This window comes from Phoenix dactylifera, chromosome 11 (genome assembly GCF_009389715.1).
Source record: "Phoenix dactylifera cultivar Barhee BC4 chromosome 11, palm_55x_up_171113_PBpolish2nd_filt_p, whole genome shotgun sequence".
NCBI lineage: Eukaryota > Viridiplantae > Streptophyta > Magnoliopsida > Arecales > Arecaceae > Phoenix > Phoenix dactylifera.
The window spans coordinates 14,602,298-14,624,605 of NC_052402.1; the positions used below are offsets into that span (position 1 = coordinate 14,602,298).

Here is a 22,308-nt window from a genome sequence, read left to right on the forward strand (position 1 = left end):
AAGAAATCGGTCAAAGAATACTTAAAAAAATAATTCAAAAAATGACTCCCCCCTTGTCCCACCTCAGCTCTTGGTGCTTTTCGTACATAATCTTGAAAGCTTCCAAGATCTTTAAGAGAAAAAAGAGGGAAGATTCCCTATCTTTTTGTGGCAGGTATTCGTTGCGGGTGAGGGAGAGGAGTGAGAGAGAGCCGTACCAATAGTCGTGCGGTCTTGGAGGGATTTCATCAAACGGGTGGTGAGAGGGCCAAATGGCCGACACCAATGCTAAGGAGCGGGAGAGGGGGGAGCGTGGGAGGGCCGGGGAGTTGGGGCACCATCCTCTCCGGGATGATTCAAAAGGCAGGTCATGGGCGGCGGTTGCTAAGGGAACGGCCAACCAGGGTCGGTGGATACGCCACTGGATCTCGGAGCGGGAGCTAGGAGCCCTCAAGAGCTGCTTCACGGAGGTCTTGGAGGTCCCTGAGGAGAGATTGGAGATGACCAGGAAGGAGTGGCGGAGCACGTCTGTGTTTATGCAGAGTGTAGGGCGAAAGGTGCCGGCGGAGTGGGTAGGGCGGGAACTGAGACGGATGGGGAACTTGGACTATAATGTCGAGGTTGTCACCATGGCGGACGATGTTCTGGCGGTCTGCTTCGCCTGCGAGAGGGATCGGGAGGCAATGCTGGTGAGGGGGCCGTGTTTAGTGGCCGGCCAACTCTTCACCATGGAACGGTGGAAACCAAACTTCATTACTGGCTCTGGTGGTGCTGGAAGGGTGGTGGCTTGGCTCCGCCTCCCGCGGCTGCCGCTGGATTTCTGGGCAAAGGAGACATTGCTCCAGATCGCATCGACGGCCGGGAAACCATTGGCATTGGACGCGGCTACGGACCAAGGAAAAAAGAGGGGGTTTGCACGGGTGAAGGTGGAGCTCGACATAAGAGCTCCCCTAAAGCCAGGGATCTTCTTGAAGGGAGCTAAGGAGGGTTTGGAGAGGAAGATTTGGCAGGATTTTGTATACGAAAATCTACCTGAATATTGTTATAGATGCGGCCGTATTGGTCATGGGGCGGCAGCCTGAGGTTTTTCTTCTCCGGCGACGGCTGGAATGGAGGCGGGAGTTGACAGTAGTGGCCGGTGTCCGGTCTCTGGGAAGGTGCCAAAGGGAGCGGAGGATCCTTTGATCTACGGTCCTTGGCTTTCCATGAGCTGGAACGAGGGCACCGGGGCACCAAAAGTGTGGAAAGGGAAGCTGAAGCAGACGGGGGCGAGCACCAGTGCGGGCTCGGTTCCGGCGACGGCTGCGGTCGATCCGAGCGCGGGAGATTGGGGGCTGCGGCTGCCCGTTTCACCGCAGGACTTGGAAGGTTGGCAAAAACCAACCAAGGTGGCCAGGCGGAGGTCGCCAGAGAAGTCAACTCAGGGCGGTTCGACTGAGGTGGTGGACGGCGCCCTGAGTCAACCAGGCGAGCAGACCGAGCTTAGCAATGAATCGGTGAGTGGACCGGGGGGGGGGGGGACTCGGACGCCCTCACTGGGCCAGGTGGATATGGGTAGGGCTGGACCGGGCCCAAGTCTGCTGAAAAGGGCCCGGAGTCCGGTGAAGGCCCATCGGGCTCTGCCAGGGTCTGGGCTGCATCAGGGAGCCGGGTTGCTGTCTGCGACCGGCCCGAGTGTGACGCCTCGACGGGATCTCCCCCCCGGGGAGAGGGCTTCCGCTCGGTCGGAGGTGGTCGCCGGCGTAGCAAGAGCTCGCCGCCACCCCTTGCGGCGGACACAGCCACGATGGTGGATACGGAGGAAGGAGGCAGCCGGCGGGAGTTGAAGATGGATTGCCGGTGCAGATGGGAGCTGGGGAAGCCGGCGAGCAGATAGAGGTGATGCGTTCCGGCGAGGTAGACTCTTTGGCCACGGGGGTTTCAGTGGGAAGGGAGAATAACAGGGCTGTTGGGGGTTCCCTCTCTTCCGTGTCAAGTTTGGTGGGAAGCAAAGGCTGCGATCCAAGCAGGAAGGAGGTGGCACACTGTGCTGATGGTGATGGGGTAGGATTTTTAACAAAATGTGGCTGTGAGTCCAAGGGGAACAGTGAGCCAAATGGCACAACAGCAAATTGGGTCACATCATCAAGCTGTGCAGCGGCTGTTGTTTTCAGCTAAGGAGGTGATGCACTGTGACTTGGAGAAGGAAGGAGCATTGGTGTGTGGTGCGGAAGTGGAGGTGGAACCAAAATGCGGTAGCGGCCGGGGGAGGTGGGTTGTGCCGATGCACCATGTGCACCATGAGAGCCCTCCTTTGGAATTGTCGGGGTGCAGGTAAGCCTTCCTTTGCCCCGATTTTTCGCAGGTTGGTGCAGCAGCACAAACCTGAAATTTGTGTTTTGTTTGAGACCCGACTTTCCGGGCAAAGCCTTCAGAAGGCTCGAGCGGCGATTTCGGAGTCTTGGGGTTTTTTTACAGTGGAATCTCAAGGACTATCTGGAGGTATCATTGTGACTTGGGCACAGGGTGATTACCAAATTGATGTTTTCAATGTTTGTAGACAGGAGGTCATCTTAGTGATCTCGGAGGATAACCGTAGTTCGTGGGTGATAGCAGCTGTGTATGCCAGTATAGATTATAGAGTGCGGAGGCGGTTGTGGGCGGAGGTGTCTCAACTTGTCACTCAGGGCTATCCCATGCTGGTGGCGGGGGATTTCAATTGTATCATGGATCCCCAGGAGAAGATGGGGGGAGGGCTTTTACTTATAACAGGGAGATCCGGGAGTTCCAAGATTTCATTATGTCAAATGAACTGGTAGACTTGGGCTTCTCCGGACCATCATTCACATGGTGTAATAATCAGCAGGGGCAGGCTCGGGTTTGGGAGAGATTGGACAGAGTCTATGCCACAGCCGGGTGGACCCAGTGCTTCCCCGACTGTCAGGTCCGTCACTTGCCGAGGATAGCGTCCGACCACTGTCCCTTACTGGTTAGTACTGATGCAGTTGTTTCCTTATCACTCCTCCTTTAGATTTGAGAAGTTCTGGACATGCTACCCACGGTCTTGGGAGATTGTAAGGGAGGCATGGGGGGTATCGATTAGAGGGGATGCTATGTACCGTGTGTCTCGCCGATTGGAGTTGACAAAGAGCAGGCTGAGGAGGTGGAACCGTGAGGAGGTAGGAAATATCTTCAGGAGGATTGAGGAGTCTGAGGAGGCCATTGCTAGGCTACAGGATCAGGAGGCTTGGGGGGGAGTTTGGCAGAGGAGGAGATGGGGGAGCTTAGGTCTCTCCTAACCTTGCATGTTTTCCTATTGAGACAACAGGAGATGTTTTGGAGACAGAAATCGAGGGTACAGTGGATCCAGGAGGAGGATCGGAACACTAGTTTTTTCCACCAGGCGGCAGTGATTAGGAGGCATTGGAATAGGATCAGGGCGATCAGGGATGAGGATGGGCAGTTAGTGGAGGATCCAGATATGATTCGGAGGGTGCTGGAGGGTTTCTTCAGGGCCAGATGGTCTGAGCAGACGGGTTCTGGGATCTCAGAGGGTATTGTATCGCCACTGGTACGGGTGGCATAGGAGGATACGACCGCACTGATTAGGCCGGTATCGGAAAGGGAGATTAAGGAGGTGATGTGGTCCCTTGAGGGGGACAAGGCGCCGGGACCGGACGGTTTTCCACTGTTATTTTTTCAGAGGTATTGGATGATTGTTGGTTAGGGTGTGACGGCGGCATTACAGCAGTTTTTTAGCACAGCCGTGATGTCTACAGATTGGCAGAGGACCCTGGTCACTCTGATACCGAAGGGACTGGATGCCTCCGAGCCCAGTCACTTTCGTCCGATCAGTCTTTGTACTACTTTGTACAAGGCGATGGCGAAGCTACTAGCTATCCGATTGAGGGATATACTCCCGAGACTGATTAGCCCGGAGCAGGAGGCTTTTGTGGGAGGGCGGAGTATCACAGATAATGTTCTTATTGCCCAGGAGTTCATGTTTGATCTTGGTAGGGCGTCGAGTAAGAGGAGTTTGATGGGGATCAAGCTTGATATGGAGAGGGCATATGATATGATGAGATGGGACTTTGTGCAGCAGTCTCTGCAAGGGTTTGGCTTTCCCGAGGCTTGGAGCATATGGGTTATGGGCTGTATCAGAGGTTCTTCCTTTGCCATCTTGGTAAACGGAATGCCATCACGGTATTTTGTGTCTTCTGGTGGGCTGCGTCAGGGTTGTCCCCTCTCTCCATTATTGTTTATTATATGCGCAGATGCTCTTTCCAGGACATTGCGGTATGCAGTGATTACCCGGGAGCTGGAGGTTTACAGGCCTGTGCCGGAGGCCTCGCCGATTTCTCATCTACTATTTGCTGATAATTGTCTTCTGTTAGCGCGGGCGACTAGACAGGCAGCATGGATTATCTGGCGGATTCTTCGGAATTATTGTTCTATGTCTGGTCAACGGGTTAATTCATCTAAGTCAGCTATCTGTTTTAGCCCGAAGACCAAACCGGACGTGAAGACCGCTATACTGGAGATACTGGGGGTGGGAGAGCAGGTTGGCACATTGAGGTATTTGGGGGTCTCGATCTCTGGTCAGCGTCTACGCAGCAGCGATTGCTTTTCTCTCGAAGTCAGTATCCGGCAGAGGTTGGAGGGGTGGCAGACACATTCACTCTCCATGATGGGCAGGATTATATTGGTACAGTCAGTTCTCTCCTCGATCCCGATTTACCTATTAGCTAACTCTCTTATACCAGTAGCGACAGTCAGGAAAATTGAACAGATATTCAGGAACTTTGTTTGGGGGAGGACCAGAGGCAGTAGGGGTGTCCACCTGATGGCATGGGAGGTTGTATGTCAACCGACGAGATATGGTAGTTTGGGGATGCAGTCCTTGATGACGAGGCGGGAGGCTCTAGCGGCACGGCAAGCCGCCAGAGTTGTTTTGGAGTCTGATGGCATGTGGTCCTCACTGATGAGGGCCAAGTATGGAGGTCTAGTGTCGGGGGCGCGCACTGGGCGTCGCCATTCACCGATGTGGAGGGAGATTTGTGCTAGAGCTGGGTTGGTGCTTCCTGCTATTAGATGGGCTATTGGTGATGGCCGGGCTATTAATGTGTTGGAGGATCGCTGGGTGACGGAGCAGCCGATGAGTAGACTTCCGGTTACAGTGGATACATCGAGGTTAGTCGGTCTCAGGGTCTGTGATTTGATGGAGCCCGGGGGGATCGATAGAGGGTCGACCTAATTAGGGAGGCATTTGAGGAGCAGCTGGCGGAGATGATCTTGGCCCTACCTGTTGGTGCCCGGGAGGGGGCGGATAGATTAGTCTGGAGGCCGACAGGGCGAACGCAGGTGCGAGCCAGGGACATTTACATGTTGTTGAGCCGGGAGCCAGCACGGCAGATAGAGGGAGGTTGGATTTGGAGGATGCGGATTCACCTGTGTGTGGCGCTCTTCATCTGGAAGGTGGCGTGGGGTTGCCTACCGACTAGGAGCTTGCTAGCACGGCGAGGGGTGAGGATCACTCAGTGTTGTGAGGAGTGTACGGAGACTGAGGAGACGATTGATCATGTTCTTCTGCAGTGTCCTAGAGCTACGGGTATTTGGAGCCGATCGCCCACATTGCTGCCCCTTTCAGTCGAGTCGACACAGGATTTGATTCACTGGTTACGAGTGTCCATGCGGCGGCCTAGCACTGTTGAGGCCGGGATTCAGTGGGCATATTTGGCTCATGCTATTTGGCTGGACAGGAATGCGGGCATTTTTGAGGGTAGGCGGTTACCCCAGCGGGTGGTGGTGGACAGAGCCATGCGTCTTGCTAGAGAGGTTTCTACTACTACCATTAGGTTCTCTTCTGAGATGGCCAGGGACACCTGGGGTACTCTTTCTGCTATCACAGCGCCCAAGTTCGCCCTAGTTACTTGGGTACCCTTACCCCTTGGTCATCTCAAAGTGAATTTCGATGGTAATATGTCGGCGGATGGGGTGTCAGGAGGAGTTGGCTTTGTCATCAGAGACCACCTCGGTAGTTTGGTAGCAGCCGGTGGTCGCCGTGCGCTGGGACTTACTGCGGTTGGTGCGGAGCTGCGAGCAGCCTGGGAGGGGATATCCTATGCGAGGCGGATACTTCGGGCTGAGCACATATGCCTTGAGGGAGACTCCTCTGTGGTGATAGAGTGGATACGGGGAGTGGACAGATATGGGGATGGTCATCCTCTCATCCGTGAGATTCGGACATTGGCTCAGGAGCCGAGCGCTTTCCAGGCTTCACATGTTTTTCGGAAGGCAAACAGGGCAGCAGACTGGGTTGCCTCATTTGCTGCCCGGCATTCCGGGGAGATCATTTGGTCATCTATAGGAGATATTCCTCCCACTTTGCACTCTTTACTTTATTTTGATATGGCTAGATGTACTCAAGTTAGAGCTATATGAATTGCCGTTTTCACAAAAAAAAGAAAAAAAAAAGAAAAAAGAAAAAAAGAGAGAAGACAATTGAAGACAACCTAACCAGATGAGATTTAAAAAGAGGGTGAAAAAGAAAAAGGGAAGATAGAGGTAAAGAATATCTGGGCTTTCCCATGTATCATAATTTCTGAGTCCCCTTCTCTTCTCGTTCTTTAGATAAATCCCTGATTAAAGGACTCTAAGACCCTCCTTGGAACATGTTTTAGTGAGCGTTTTAGAAATAAAACAAGGTGATGTAAATGAGTGGTTTTTTTGGATTTCAAACCTATTTGATGTTGGGAGCAAATGCTGATAAACCTCACTATCCCATATAATATTGTATGTTTAACTTATTTCACGAATAAAAGATAAATTAACTTATATATCCATAATACTCCTCCGAGCAAATGGTTCGAGATTTGGTCTTCCTCATGTAAATATCTAATATACTCTGGAACTTTATTATATAAAATATTTTATTTAATCACAGAACTGAAATTGAGCTCTAATATGCAAGTCATAGATGAAAAATTTCTACCTTTGATTAGACCATGGATGACATTTATTTTAATGTTAACTTGTTTCGTCTAATTAATAATAAAGTCAAATATACAATTGTTGGATGAATTATTTCTGCCATTATACATATTAAAGGACCTTTTATCATAGCCATCAAAGAGTCGGCTATGATTCTTAGCTAGTTGTAGGGACTTCATTTTTATGTAGCCAATAAATATCCAAGAACAAGCATCGGCTTGGAGATTGTTTGAAGAAGATAAAATAAAAGTTTACAGAGATGCATAATTAGATGAACAAAGACGTATACCAAATCATGACTGCTCGAGGTAAGAGGAGCTAGCTTGAAAAAATTCTGTTAAAAGATAAAGTTTAAACAGGAGGCATGCTATATAAATTGAATGAAATCGTTAGTCATGACATTGGGCTCAAGGGTACCATAATCACAAGAGTTCCTTAAAACATCTCTGAAACACTTCGACACAACAAGCAAGAGTTCCAGCAGACACCAAAATCATGCTTAACCAGCGCATAAGGATCACTTAGAGTGCACCTGACATTCAAGTAGGGCATAAATTTTTGCATCATGAAAGCCAGTTAAGCTGGAATAGCATGCTCACAACCCACCAGAACAATTCTAATTCTACAAAGATCCAGTTAGGTTAAGCACTTGCAACTTTTCACCTTACCATGACCATAACCATCAAGCCTTGTCCGAATTGTTTCGGACCCTCTCCCTTTACATTAATAAAAAAACTCATTTTGGAGGCTGATCAAGCTGTGGCTCATCACTGGCATGGTTTTCAGACATGGTAGGCGGCGGTGGCTGCTGCTGGCCACCACTTTCACTGGTTTCAGGATGGAAATTGATAGGGAACTTAGTGACACGGGGCTTGTCAGCCAGGATATTTCTCTGAACTCTGTCAATTAAAACCCTTGGTGGTGGTTCTTCTCTTAGCTGTTCATCATCATAGTCATTGTTCACATAGTAGCCTACTCTGATGAACTCCTGCCCTAAATAGGAGCAAGTCAGAAGCAGCACTGTCACACCTATGATGTCTTCTTCACAAATCTTCATTGGGTCTGGTGGGTCTGCCTGAAAAGTACAAATGTATAGACTATTAATTCATGTCGTTCAAGCAGATAAAGTCATGTTAGATATCGATTCAGCTTGGTAAAAATTACCTGGAATACAAAACGGTAGTTCCCAACATTGACAGGACCAACAAGCACACTCTCAAGGAGCTGATCATAGGTCTCATCCTCTGCAGACCCTACATATATGAGCTTCCATTCCAAATCTGAAGGGTTGAACAAGACTTCTTTTGTTAACTCTCAGCAATATATCAAGATAGGATCCACCAAATTTTGTTAATGACAAACTGCTAAACAGAAACACCACCAATTCCATGCCCACAATCACTTTCAGGTAAGGAGCTTCTTTGCTACTGAATTATGCTCATTTAGCATAACACTAACAAAATTTATTGATGAAGAATAAAGTTACCATTTACTTATTTAAAAAAATAAAGGCCAGATCTTATTACCGTTTTATAACTGCTAAGCTCTGTTATGCATATCAATAACAAAAAGTTGCATAAACTTGTATGTCTCATAACATAGAGAATTTCCCAAGATATTACCAGTTTCCATCAAAACTAACATCAGCACAACAAAGTGCAAACTATGATGCTTAAAGGACATGGTGCAAAAGATTTTAGGATTTAAAAATCTATATAAATCACTGTACAAGAATGAAATGTCTATTCAAACAAAAATGTACTTTAGAGAAATAAGGTCCCATGGAAGAAAAAAAAGCATTAGAGACTTTTAATTAGGAAACTGATATGGCTACAAAAAGTTAAAGACCTTGCACGATGAGACTCGAAATATCACATAACCAAAGCAAACAGGTCTGATCAACTTAGAAAATTGCATCTAACTTCTGTTTGCCTTCGAAGCAGAGAAGTTAGACAGCATGTTCAACATATTTAAGGGAATCACATAATCATGAAAATTACAAATTAGATATGTAAGTTCACACCTTGACCTGACTCAATATGATGGAATAAGGCCTATTTGTAGGGTCAAGATATTCAATATCAAGAATCCATGGTACAACACCAAGGTTTGTAATTTTTGTAGGTTGTTCAAGGAACTTAATTTAGCATCAACAGAGTACAACAAGAAATATTATAGATGGTGGGCCCTAGCACTAATAGGATGAGTGTGGCTTCACTTTCTGATACTTCATATGTACCTGATACCTGTAAACTGTAGGTATGGTTACAAACACATCATGTAAGTGCAGAAGTATAATATCTGCCAAGATAAAATTATATTGCACATTCATGCAACTAAACTTCATAAGGGTTATTTGCTTAAGTGAAACATAGAAGCAAATTATGCAATCTGAACCATCCAACCATTATGCAAATACGTAGGCATACAAGGTTTATCTATCTAAAATTTTGAGAAATACTCTCTATGATGTGACAACGGAACTGAAGCCAGTCTGATGCTTGGACTTAAAAGGTGGCAGGTTGAATCGTGAATTTGAAATTCAAACTACAATTTATGTTCATTCAAGAGAAGTTAGAAACAACTTGGATAACTTTCCAAATTATGCAGAGGATGATCACCTGTTAAGTGGTCTGAGGCCCTTAACAGCCAGCACTAAATAAAGCCTCTGGAACCCAATTCAGCAAAAATAGTTGATTTTTTTGCAGACTCACTACCATACACGTGGCTACACGCCCTTCTGTTAGATTATACAACCTCTTCTTCATACAAAAGGAAATTCTGCTCCAGATGAACCCGTATTTTTTATGAGCCAACTTTACTGATATTTCTTAAAGACCTACTTCTATGTCTTAATGCAAAAAGGGACCTACTTTTATGCGCTGAAGGAATGCACTCATCAGTTCCCAAATAGAAATTTGCTTCCTCAAAAAAGAGCTTTTGTAAAAATGAAGATGCTTAATTCTTAATAATCCTCCATACTATCTTAACCTATTAAGCTTCTGGCTTAAGTTCTTAACTGGCAGCATTTACAGGAAGAGTTTCTTGACTCATGCATCTTTTCTATCTCCTAAAAAAACTACACAAGGTTGACATGAAGCATCAACGCTGAAGGAAACCAGATAAATAAGTGATTTCAGAGTTCATCAGACGGGAAACTTAATGGTCTATCACTTCAAACAGTACTGACCCTATCGGCATCTTCTTCCATAACAGGAAATATTATCAGTGATACGGTGCTTAATTGTTGTTAAGAACACGAAAGATGGAAGTGATCATTATCGACAAAGAAAGTTAGCTATAAACTGAAAATGACCTTTCAAGAAAATGTCTATGGATATAGAAAATTAGTTGGCAAAGGTAGAAGCAAATCCAATTGATGCATCATCAGATTGTTTTATCAAGTATATAACCAATTCAAATGATCTTATCTTTGCATTAATACTTGCCTTCCACCTTTATTGAGCGACTATATGATTCTTAGAATAATAAATCTCCTTGTGTTACACTTTCCTACTAGGAAAACACCTTAAGATGAGGAAATAGAAGTTTCCTACTACAAAAAAGGGGGAATAGTAAGGGTTTTGAAACTTTGAAAATCGTACAATGTTATTATAAGAAACTATTAAGGGTCCTGATGTTTCATAAAAATTTGGATATTCCTGCCTGACAATTTCATCATCTCAAGTCCCTGTAACCAGTCCTAGGAATTGATCAATAGCATCCATCTGATGCAATTAACAAACTTAAAAAACAAGAAGCAGCCAATTCCCTCATATTTGTAGGTTGTTGAACAGAAGAACTTTGTCCCTGGCAGAATCAAATTCTTAAATAGGGTCACCGTATAAGATAGCGTAAACACTTTCTAATCGTTGTTGCCGCCCCTATTAAACTCCCATAGCACCGAATAAAGCCTCTCGTTTTGCACTTTAGTCGTAAAGGCGAACTTTCTATGCCGACCCCTGAAGTTTTTCCCTTTTATTTTGTTTACGGGAGTGTTTGATGTGGGTGGATTCGGAAGAAAATAGGTTGATGGTACATTCTTGAAACTTGTTTGCGAGGTCTATAAATCTAAAGTTATAGGCCAAAATAAGAAGCTTTGGGTGTTGAAAGGCCCAAAAATTAGGGTAAATGAGGAGATAATCAAAATAAGAGAAGCTTTTTGATTCAAATTTAGAGGCATCTACAATTATTTCAGATATGATGAATTTCTTGTTTTCCCTAATAATTGAAAAAGATAGAAGAAAGAGAAAAAAAGGAAGAAAGAAGATTTCTTATTTTGACTGGAATAGAAATGTCAACGGCCCAACATACTTTAAAAGAATCTGGTGCAACTCTTTGGTGGGCATTAGCTTGTCAACCATATCTTGCAAGTAACCATCAATTCTACTATCACTGCCAATCGTGAAATAACACATCTTGTCAATGGAGATTAGAAGATATCATTGATAACAATCAGCTTCAACCTTAGGAGCCATCAACATAATTTGAATAATTAGAAAATATCCAACCTCATGATCAAACCCATCTCATGTATTTCCATCAACATGCTCATGTTATACTACATATTCAAGTTGTCTTCAATCTGTTCCAAAATATCTCTGCAATCATTAAGGCACTTTGTTGGGCATTAGGCTCAGAGTTACCTTTATTTTTGGACCTAAAGAGATCCAACATATTTGTTGGCTCATCATGGAAAGCTCTCAACAGTCACTATTCATTGTTGTTAGTACTAGTCATAGGCCCAAAGCTTGATTTCTTTACTACTTAAGATTTACTTTCCTAATTCAATTAGGTCATCTCTGGTAAGCAAGATTAATAGGAGCCTGCACTTTAGGAAATGCACGTGCATTGCTCCTGATGCGCTGAATTAATTATAGTCATGTTTATTCTGCAAAAGATAAAAGAAATGGGAAAATGGAAACAGGAGTGAAATTATCGATCATAGAGCCGTTCTTCAAGAGAGAAACCAAGAGTCTTAGGGGAAAAAGAAGCACGCAAAATTCTGAAGGTGGTGAAGTCTGGGACTGTATTAGAGTTCAGTTCTGCAACAATAAAAATAAAAAGTCATAAATCACTTTGTAAGGATAATTTCTTTTCAATGCTACCTAAAGTGCATATCACTGCATCTCATACACCAAGAGCCTTCTTCGATATATACAAGCCATATGTGATAAACATAGTACACTTGCAACAGCATTACACCAAACCAAAAAAAAAACAAAAAACATGAAAACAGCATTAGGAGAACTGTGGATCCATTGTACAGCCTCAATTTAGGCATGCATAGAGTATTGCAATGTAATGGTTAGTACCATAGTCTGCCGTACCGGTCCGTACCAGCCGGTATGGGCCGGTACGTACCAGTCCGGCCTGGGACCAGTACCGAATTAGCGTGAAATCCGGTACCGGTAGCTTATCGTTGGAGAACCGGTATGGGACCAGTACGAAGCGGTATAGACCGGTACAGCACCGGTATGGGGCCGGTACGTACCGGTCCGGGCCGCCATCGGTACGCCGACCAGTACCAGTATGGCGGACCTTGGTTAGTACACTTTAGTGCAGAACAATAATAATTGATGCCAGGCGGATACAAACCTACCACATGTCAAGGATAAGTATTGTCCTAATGCAACCTGAATCCTCAATATATCTTAAAGTAAGATTCATTTCACAGTGGTAAAGTAGATCATGCATCAAAAAATTGAGTTGCAATATTGAATTAATATGGTTGAGTTACTAGGTTTTCGCTTTCATAAACTCAGTGCAATCTTATACAATTTGGGATCTATCCACTCACTGACGGTTGCTGGAGGCATTCTAGGATTATAATTTAAGAAAGAAATATATATCATTCAGTTTTATCATGTCATTACAGACTGATCCCCTCCAAGCAATCAAACTCTTCTCTTTTCCCCTGCTCTCCATTTGCTGCTTATTTTCTAATTTATTGGCCATTGTTTCGATTGGGCTCCTAAAAGCAGCTCACTGGCCTCGTAAATTCATCCAATCTTCTTCTTCTTCTTCTTCTTCTTCTTCACCTTCTATTTGCTATTCTCTTTCCATATTTTCTTCTAGGCAGAGCTAATTAGCACACCAAAACCAATAACACTTCAACATCCAAAACCCTAATAGTTCAAACTGACCAAAAAACCCTAAAAGAAACACCATTCCAAAAACAACGACAAATAGGACCAAAAACAACGACAAATAGAATCAGTTCCCACTCCAAAATCCAATGCAAAAGGAGGGATTTGAACAAAACCATACCATCTTCGAGAGGGACCAAGCACTCGTACGAGATCTCGAACTGGAAAGGGTTGAGGAACGGCGCCGGGTTGTCCAGTACGGTGACGTTGGTGATGTTCACGGCGCTCATGGTCGCCGCCGCTCCCCGAACCTAATCGAAGACCCGATGTCAAAGCCTAGACCTCAACGCCGGCCCATCTATCGGCCAAAACCCTAAGCAGCGGATCGATCGAGGCGCGGAGAGAAGGCGAACGCGCTCGAAGGAGAAGGGAAGGAGAGAATGGACTAAAAATGGAAGGAAAGAAAAAAAGGTTTGGTTCGCCCGCGTGGATTGGCGTCGGCGAGTCGCCGTGATGCGAGGATACGAAGGAATGGAGAGGGAAGGGGGAAAGTTAGGCTTTTTCCGGGTGGCGCAACTGGAAGGGGGAGGGTGGCTACCGGGAGTAGCCGGTTTTGCCGGGGGAATGGCAGAGAGGAGGTTGGCGGGAGATTTTTGAATGGACTTTGGGTCGTTGAGGGTGGGAGAGGAGAGGAGAAGAGAGAAGAAGGATTTGTAAAGGAGAATGGATCCCCAGAGAGGAGGCAGCCACTTTGAGAATAGGAAAAAAAAAAGAATTCAATTTATACTGAGAGAAAGAAAAAGAAGAAAAAAAAGAAATCCAGAAAAGTAGCAGTATGGCATCTTAGATGCTGAAATCATGAACTAAAATTTTGTTGTTGTTGTTATTATCTTTGAAAGAAGATAAAAATTTTTTTTAATGAGTTATAATCATTACCCTAAAATTTCAGAAGAATTTGTTTTCTTTAATTTTTTTTTTTAATGACAATTGGATGTTTGCCAATATCTTATTGAGCTTTGCTCATATTTTTTTTTACTAAATAAATACTCAGATTCTTTAAATTGCTGAAAGGATCTTCTAATAATTTTTTTTTTTACATTTTCTTTCTCACTATAGTTTTTCTTTTTTCTTCTCCAAACAAAGGCTAGTGATAGAGCCACAATGTTTAAGAGATTCGCAGATAGAATGAAAGTCGTGAGAGTCTCCTCTTTGAGGTCAGCCCCGGGAGCTATAGGCTAGATATTAACGAAACTTACTGCTATACAGGCAAAAAAAGAGTAATTGAAAGATTACTTGTTTGAAATGACAAAGCAATTGATTTTTTGTTTTCCACTGGGCAAGGAGAAAGAAATCAATAGATAGAATTGCCAAATTTTTACATTACAACCGTTATTCAAACTACAGCTAGAAGCTTCACCTCAGCCTCGTCCAAGTTCGATAGCAAATGTCACTTCAAAATCATATTAGACATTGATAAACATAAAAATTCGAGTGGTTGGAATGGGTGCAATTTTGATGTTCGCGGGAGAATGCTCCTTGTGATTAAATCACAATCATTGTGTTTATGCTGTGCTTTCTGCTCTTTTTCACTCTCACATACACACAGGGTTACCATATTGTCACTCAAGCAAGTCATTCGAAAAAAAAGATATTTTGGTTTCAAAAAGAACTGCTCATAAATGGGTTAATAGTAATCATCCGACTTTAAAGGAATGCTCCAACTATGGGTTAGCTTTCAAGTGTAAGCACTGTTTGAAACATAGGTTGTCATTCTACAGCACGTTCATTAGTTTGAGGAAGTCAATGACTTTGTTTGAAAGGCTTTACCTCAACAACCAAAGAATGCCAAGTGAACCCATGAGTTAGAAAATCCCTTGCTGGAATCGATGTCTCTTAAGTCAAAACATGCGTGCACATGATTAGGCAAAACACAAAGGTAAGGTCAGATCCAATGATTGAAAGGGAATCTGTCAAAACTCTGATACCACTTGAAGGGTATCAAGCACTCCCCAGAACGCCGGCTTAACTCCTAGAGAGATCTATTCGTCTTCTTTGGAAGAGCCGCCGCCTCCCAAAAAAAACTTCAAGTCTCTCTCACGCTCTTCACCTCACCCTAGGTCTCCCAAAAAGACCTATTTATACACTTTCACTTCAAAGGAAAATACCCTCACCAAAAACAAACTCAGAAAAGATACTCCTGGTCAAATTCTGCTTCCTGGGGTCGGCCTCGGATTTCTGGTCTCGGATTTCTGCAGCCTCAACCTCTTCAGCAGCACGTAACCGCTTGTACGTAGCTCCGATTTCAATGCCGTTTGCGCCATTGGATCCCTGACGTCATGCTCTTTGTGTCCGAGACATCCTTGAGTGCTGAAAGACATCCTAGATCTTTGAGTCTTAGCTCAAAGCAAACTTGCCGAGCATAGGGCAGGACTTCGCCCCCCCCCCCCCCCCCCCCAATAATCTCCCCCTCCAAACTCATGGGAGGAAGAGACCCACTGCACGTCTTCTTCAAGCCATGCCCACGAGCTTAGAACAGAGCTCGTGCTTCTCTCGAGTCACCATCTTAGTAGTCATATCTGCCGGATTTTTACTTGTGTCAATTTTCTTGATAATCATCTCCCCTTCTTCAAGCACTTCTCGGATCCAGTGATACCTGATTGCTATATGCTTGGTCTTCGGGTGGTACGTGGGGTTCTTGCATAGATCAATTGCACTTTGAGCATCACAATGCAACACAAAAGTCTCCTACTTTATCTCCAATTCAAGAAGAAACCTCTTCAACCAGAGAAGTTCCTTGCCGGCCTCATTCACGGCAATATACTCAGCCTCGGTTGTAGATAGTGCCACACACTTCTGCAATTTCGACTGCCATGACACAGCTCCCCCTGATAAAGTGAAAACATAACCAGAAGTCGACCGCTTCCTATCAAGATCACCTGCCATGTCTGCATCTGTATATCCTTGTAAAATTGGATTGTCACTGCCAAAGCACAATTTGAGATCTGAAGTCCCCCTCAAGTATCGAAGTATCCACTTCACAGCCTCCCAGTGATCTCTGCCTGGATTTGCCATATACTTGCTCACCACGCCCACGGCATGAGCAATATCTAGCCTAGTGCACACCACGGCATACATAAGGCTCCCCACGGCTGCGGCATATGGAATTGACAACATCTCTTTTCTGCCTTCCTCTAAATCCGGTGACATACTGGAACAAAGTTTAAAGTGACCCGCCAGAGGAGTACTTACCGGTTTTGCATTCTTCATACCAAATCTTTCAAGTATCTTATCAACATAAGTACTCTGAGACAACCATAGTCTTCTACCCTTCCGATCTCTCTCGATCTTCATGCCAAGAATGTGCTGAGCTGAACCCAAGTCCTTCATGTCAAAGGCTTTGAATAAATCTCTTTTCAATGCCTTGATCAAACATGCTTCTTGGCCAACGATCAACATGTCGTCCACATAAAGTAGAAGCACTATGAATCTCCCACCGGTAAAACTCCTTCGATAGACACAATGATCTGCAGCTGTACAAGTGTATCCTTGACTCATCATAAAGGAACCAAACCTTTTGTACCATTGTCGAGGAGCTTGCTTCAGGCCGTACAAGCTCTTCTTCAACCTGCAAACCATATGTTCTTTGCCTTTCACCTCGAAGCCCTCTGGTTGCTTCATATAGATCTCCTCCTCAAGCTCCCCGTGAAGAAATGTGGTCTTGACATCGAGTTGCTCAATCTCTAAGTTCATCCAAGCCGCCATCGCCAATACCACCCGGATTGATGTCATCTTCACCACTGGAGAAAAGATCTCGGTGAAATCAATACCTTCTTTCTGCTCAAAACCTTTGACCACAAGTCGCGCCTTGTACTTCGCAACTTCTCCGGTACTGTCCCGTTTAAGCTTGAATACCCACTTGTTGTGCAAAACTCTCTTTCCCCTAGGAGCCTTGACAATCTCATAAGTGTTATTCTTCTTCAAAGAATATATTTCTTCTTTCATGGCCTTCAGCCATTTTTTCTTCTCTTTATCACAAAGAGCCTCTTCAAAGTTCTCTGGTTCCCCCTCTTCTGTAAGCAAAGCATAATCCTCTGAATTATACTTTCTTGACGGTATAGGCACTCTAGTGGACCTCCGGAGTTGAGGCATTTTCGGAGGTGGGAGCTCTGTATCTTGCCCGGTAGATTCATCACGTACCGGAGCTTCATCACCACCAGCTGGATCCCCAACTACTGGTTCTTCATGAGCCTCTCCTTCTCCCCCCCTCTGGAAGCTGTGGGGAGGAGACAGGGATATCTTCATCATGTGAACTTCTACTAGTATTTGGCTTCATATTCTTCTGGATGTCGGCGATAGTCTCGTCTTTAAAGAACACTACATCCCAACTTCTCACAATTTTCTTGGCTTTGGGGTCGTACAAGCGGTAGCCGAATTCTTCATCCCCATAGCCTACAAACACGCACGGTGTGCCTCAATCATCAAGTTTTGATCTGTTCTCCTTTGGGACATGCACATATGCTTTGCAGCCAAAGACTCTAAGATGTGCATAGGAAACCTCCTTCTTCAACCAAATACTCTCTGGAATATCCTCCTTCAAAGCAACTGAGGGAGACCGGTTGACAATATAGGAAGCAGTCAGCACTGCCTCCCCCCAAAAAGTTTTTGGAAGCTTTGACCTGAATAGCATCGCCCGAGCTTTCTCCATCAATGTGCGGTTCATCCTCTCCGCCAACCTGTTGTGTTAAGGGGTGCGGGGAACAGTCTTCTCATGCCTAATGCCATACTAAGCACAGTAGCTCTCAAACTCATGGAAAATATATTTCCCTCCATTATCACTACGGAGGCACTTGAGTTTCTTCTTAGTTTCACGCTCTACTTTCACATGAAACTTGCAAAAGGCTTCAAATACATCAAACTTGTTCTTCAAAATATAAACCCATACCTTCCGTGATGAATCATCGATGAAAGTGAGGAAGTAGCGGTGCCCACCGAGTGTAGGAACATCGAGTGGACCGCATACATCGGTATAGACAAGCTCCAAGAGCTCTTTCTTCCTCTCTGAGTGTTCTGTGAAGGACACTCTATGTTGCTTTCCTGCCAAGCATGCCTCACAAGAGCGAAACGCCATCGATCCAGCATTCAAGGGAATAGAGTTTTTCTGACAGAGTAATTTCATCCCCTTCTCGCTCATGTGGCCAAGTCTCTGGTGCCATAATTCAGGAGTAGCTTCAAGTGCATTTACTGATGCATCCTGAGCTACTATCTCTACATATGTCTTGTACAAGGTACAAGATGCTTTGCCTCTAGCCACTATCATAGAGCCTTTGCTCAGCTTCCATGCACCCTGCCCAAACATACTCACATAGCCATCTTTATCAAGAGCCAACCCTGAAATCAAGTTTAGACGGAGATCGGGAACATGTCTGACATCCTTCAGAACTAAGGTGCAGCCAACATCGGTCTTCATGCATATATCACCAATCCCAGAGATTTTCGCCACACTGCTATTTTCCATCCTGACATTACCGAAGTCACCGGTTCTATAGCTTGTGAAGAAATCCTTTCTCGGAGTTACATGATATGATGCTGCGGTGTCCACCACCCATTCGACCTTGTCGCCTGAGGTATGAAGGCACTCTGATTCGTCTACAAAGACTACAATGTCGTCATCCCCTGTAACAGCCGCTGATGTGCCTTCATCCTTCTGCTTCACCTTCCCCTCCTTCAAGTCCTTTTTGAATTCACAACAGTTCTTCTTCATGTGGCCATCCTGATTACAATACCAACACTGATACTTGGACTTTCCTTTCGACTTGGACCGAGCCTTAGACTTCCCTCTACCATGGGGCTTCCGTCTCTGACTTCTTCCACAGTCCTCGTTCACTAGGGCTTGCGGATGCTCCTCACCGTTAGCCATCCTTCGAGATTCTTCATTGAGCAAGACACTGTGTACAACTGGTACCGTCAAACTTCCATCTGGAGTCGAGTTGCTGATTGATACCACCAAGGTATCCCAACTACTTGGGAGAAAACTCAGCAACAAGCTAGCTTGAACTTCCTCCTCAAACGTTGTTTTCATGACTGCCAACTGGTTTACGATACTCTGGAAGGCATTCAAGTGTTTTGCCATTGAAGATCCATCTCTGTACTTCAAGTTCACAAGCTTGCGAATCAACAGAGTCTTGTTTCCCACGATCTTCCGCTCGTACCTTTCGTGCAGTTTCTGCCACATCTCATATGCCGAAGTGATTCCGAAACATGAGGACATATGCTCACATCGAGCCATTTTGGATCATCCCACAGGTTTTCCGATTCAACACCCTCCACTGTTCAGAATCCATATTATCCTTAACATCACTATCTCTCAAGATAGGGTGATACAGATCCATGTAGTAGAGTATATCCTCCATCTTCTCCTTCCAAATAGGCCACGAGTTCATGCCGGTGAAACAGAACATCCCTGTATCCTTGTTGTTGTTCCCAGCATCCATCTCGAGATCTAGATCCAGCAAAAGACAATAACTGGTTCTCCAATCACTTGAACCTTAGGCTCTGATACCACTTGAAAGGGAATCTGTCAAAACTCTGATACCACTTGAAGGGTATCAAGCACTCCCCAGAACGCCGGCTTAACTCGTAGAGAGATCTATTCGTCTTCTTTGGAAGAGCCGCCGCCTCCCAAAAAAAAACTTCAAGTCTTTCTCACGCTCTTCACCTCACCCTAGGTCTCCCAAAAAGACCTATTTATACATTTTCACTTCAAAGGAAAATACCCTCACCAAAAAACAGACTCAGAAAAGACACTCCTGGTCAAATTCTGATTCCTGGGGTCGGCCTCGAATTTCTGGTCTTAGATTTCTGCAGCCTCAACCTCTTTAGCAGCACGTAACCGCTTGTACGTAGCTCCGATTTCAATGCCGTTTGCGCCATTGGATCCCTGACGTCATGCTCTTTGTATCCGAGACATCCTTGAGTGCTGAAAGACATCCTAGATCCTTGAGTCTTAGCTCAAAGCAAACTTGCCGAGCATGGGGCCGGACTTCGCCCCCCCAACAATGATTTGTTAAAGGAGTCAATCCTAGTTGGGTTTGGAAACAGCACATGCAACTAGGGCTGTCAACGGGCCGAGCTGCTCGGGCTCGGCTCGGGCCCGGCTCGGTAAAAGCCCGGCTCGAGCTCGGCTCGTTAGTCAAACGAGCCCGACCCTGAGCCCAAAATGAGGCCCGTTTAAATCTGAGCCCGAGCCCGAGCTCGAGCCCGAGCAGCTCGCGAGCCCAAACGAGCCCAAAAGAGGGCTCCAAAATCGAATTGGATTGGTTTGGATTCGGACTTAGCCCGTTAACCCAAACCCAATCCGTTAATTAGTCCCACCTCTTTTTTTTTTCTTCTCCTTTCTTCTGAGTTCTGGGTTTCTCCAGAAGCGTCCGGGACCTCCGGGTGTCCCTCCCCTCCCCTCTTCCGGGTGTCCCTCCCCTCCTCCCCTCCGGGTGTCCCTCCCCTCCCCTCTCGCCTTCCTCCTCCGCTGCTGATGCCTCGCTGCCTCCCTCCGCCGCTGATGCCGAGCTCGGTTCCGGAGGTTTCGATCGGAGACTGGATAGGGTTGTCCCTCCCCCTCTTTCTTCTCCGTTTCTCCCTCTCTCTTTTCCCCTCTTTGCCGACTCCTCCACCGGCGACGGCAGCGAGACTGCGACAGAGTCACAGAGGAGGGGAGTCCCTCGCACGGGAGGGTCGGGCCGCGGCCGACGACGCCCGCGGCCGAGCCCGTGATGTCCTCGGCCATGCCTGCGGCCGAAGCCCGTGCCGGCAGTGCTCGCGGCCAAAGCCGGCGGCCGCCGCACGCGACGAGGTGAGTCATTCTTCTCTCTTTTTTTTTATTTCTTTCTTTCTATCCTTCTTTCTTATCTTCTTCTTCTTTTCTTTCTTTCCTTCCTTCATTCTTCTTCGACGAACGGCCGGAACCGAGCTCGGCTGGCGGCTGTTCGTTTTTCTCTCCGACGGTCGACGGAGACAGGGACGGGGATGGAGATGGGGCGGGCTCGGGCTCGGGCTCGGGCTCGGGCAAACGAGCTTCACGAGCCCAAGCCCGACCCTGAGCTGTGCCGCCCGAGCTCGAGCCCGAGCCCAATACTAGGCTCGGTACCGAGCCCGAGCCCGAGCTCGAGCCGGGAGTTGGTGAAACGAGCCGAGCCAAGCCTGCGGAGGCTCAGGCTCGGCTCGGCTTGTTAACGGCCCTACATGCAACTTAAGCCACATCGAATTTGGAGACGGATATGTAGCCAAGTGCGTTTGGACTTCCAAACATGGCTTAATGTCACTTTTGTTCAGACTTTATATGATAGCATTTAGAAATTTTTTTCTGATCGCTTAAATGATTCAGGTGTGAAACTGCTGTTGGTTTATCGTGGTTTTCTTTTTTCCCTTCCACTATCATAGCATCATTGAACATCTATGTTGCCACTATTTTGTCATCCTTTTACCATGGAGTATGATGACAAAAAGAACCACTGCAAAAGAGAATGTACCTCATGAGAAGATGCCACCCCATTGCCCTCGATGTGTAGCTCCCACTGGTAGAAACTGTTGGGTAAAGTAATTTAGCTTCATGAGGCGTCATGCGAAGCAAAGCGCTAGGGCATATTTGGTTGGCGGAAGTTGGACTCTGAAATGAAAATAAAAATGAGTGACTCCCACTCCACTAGTTTGGTTGGAGGAAGTCTCATTTTCATTCCGATTCTAGAGAGAAATTGGAATTAGGGGTGGCAATCGAATCAGATCGGATGCAAGTTCCGATTCCAGAGAGAAATCAGAATTGGGGGCGGCAATCGAATCGGGTCGGATGCAAGTTGGATCAAATTAAGTCAGAAACACGTTAAGCAAGTCACAAACAGGTTAAACATGTTTAAATAGATTAATAGACGGATAATGACCCGATCTAATTATTAAATAAGTCAAAACGGATTGAACAAGTTAAAAATCTAAATATGAACCTAATTCATCTAATAAATAAGTTTAGACAAATTGACTCATTTATGACCGAAACCTGCTTATGTCTGCTTAAAGTAGGTCGTTCGCAGTCGAATATATGGGTTGAGTCATAATTGCCACCCTTAATAGAAATGCTTCAATTTTCCAAAACCTAATCACCACTCTTGTCTAATATTGTCATTATGGACATCACATTCTAATTCCAATTTCGATTTCTGCCATGAACCAAATGCATCAAGAAATATAGCCATTCTGATTGCTATTACAGCTCCGATTCCGGTGTGAA

The 22,308-nt window shown here is 45.6% G+C and overlaps 2 protein-coding genes across 2 annotated transcripts; one reads left to right on the forward strand and one right to left on the reverse strand.

Moving 5' to 3' along the window:
- Positions 1 to 251: 251 nt before the first annotated feature.
- LOC103715176 lies at positions 252 to 1,061 on the forward strand. Its single transcript, XM_008802718.2, has one exon. It carries the CDS (start codon positions 252 to 254, stop codon positions 1,059 to 1,061), a length of 810 nt encoding a protein of 269 aa, XP_008800940.2.
- A 6,232-nt stretch (positions 1,062 to 7,293) lies between these two features.
- LOC103715164 (histone chaperone ASF1B-like) lies at positions 7,294 to 13,774 on the reverse strand. The gene is made up of 3 exons (XM_008802703.4): positions 13,219 to 13,774; positions 8,113 to 8,228; positions 7,294 to 8,023 (listed from the first exon to the last, which is right to left on the reverse strand). The coding sequence occupies exons 1-3, from the start codon at positions 13,325 to 13,327 to the stop codon at positions 7,685 to 7,687; spliced, it is 564 nt and encodes a 187-aa protein (XP_008800925.1). The 5' UTR covers positions 13,328 to 13,774; the 3' UTR covers positions 7,294 to 7,684.
- Between the last annotated feature and the right edge of the window lie 8,534 nt (positions 13,775 to 22,308).

Excerpts from the sequence above, each read along its gene's own strand:
- LOC103715164 (XM_008802703.4), bottom strand. The coding sequence starts at position 13,327 with ATGAGCGCCGTGAACATCACCAACGTCACCGTACTGGACAACCCGGCG. Across the intron at positions 8,229-13,218 it reads CTTGGTCCCTCTCGAAGATG|ATTTGGAATGGAAGCTCATA; the intron begins GTATGGTTTTGT and ends TCAACCCTTCAG. Across the intron at positions 8,024-8,112 it reads ACTACCGTTTTGTATTCCAG|GCAGACCCACCAGACCCAAT; the intron begins GTAATTTTTACC and ends TGTACTTTTCAG.
- LOC103715176 (XM_008802718.2), top strand. The coding sequence starts at position 252 with ATGGCCGACACCAATGCTAAGGAGCGGGAGAGGGGGGAGCGTGGGAGG.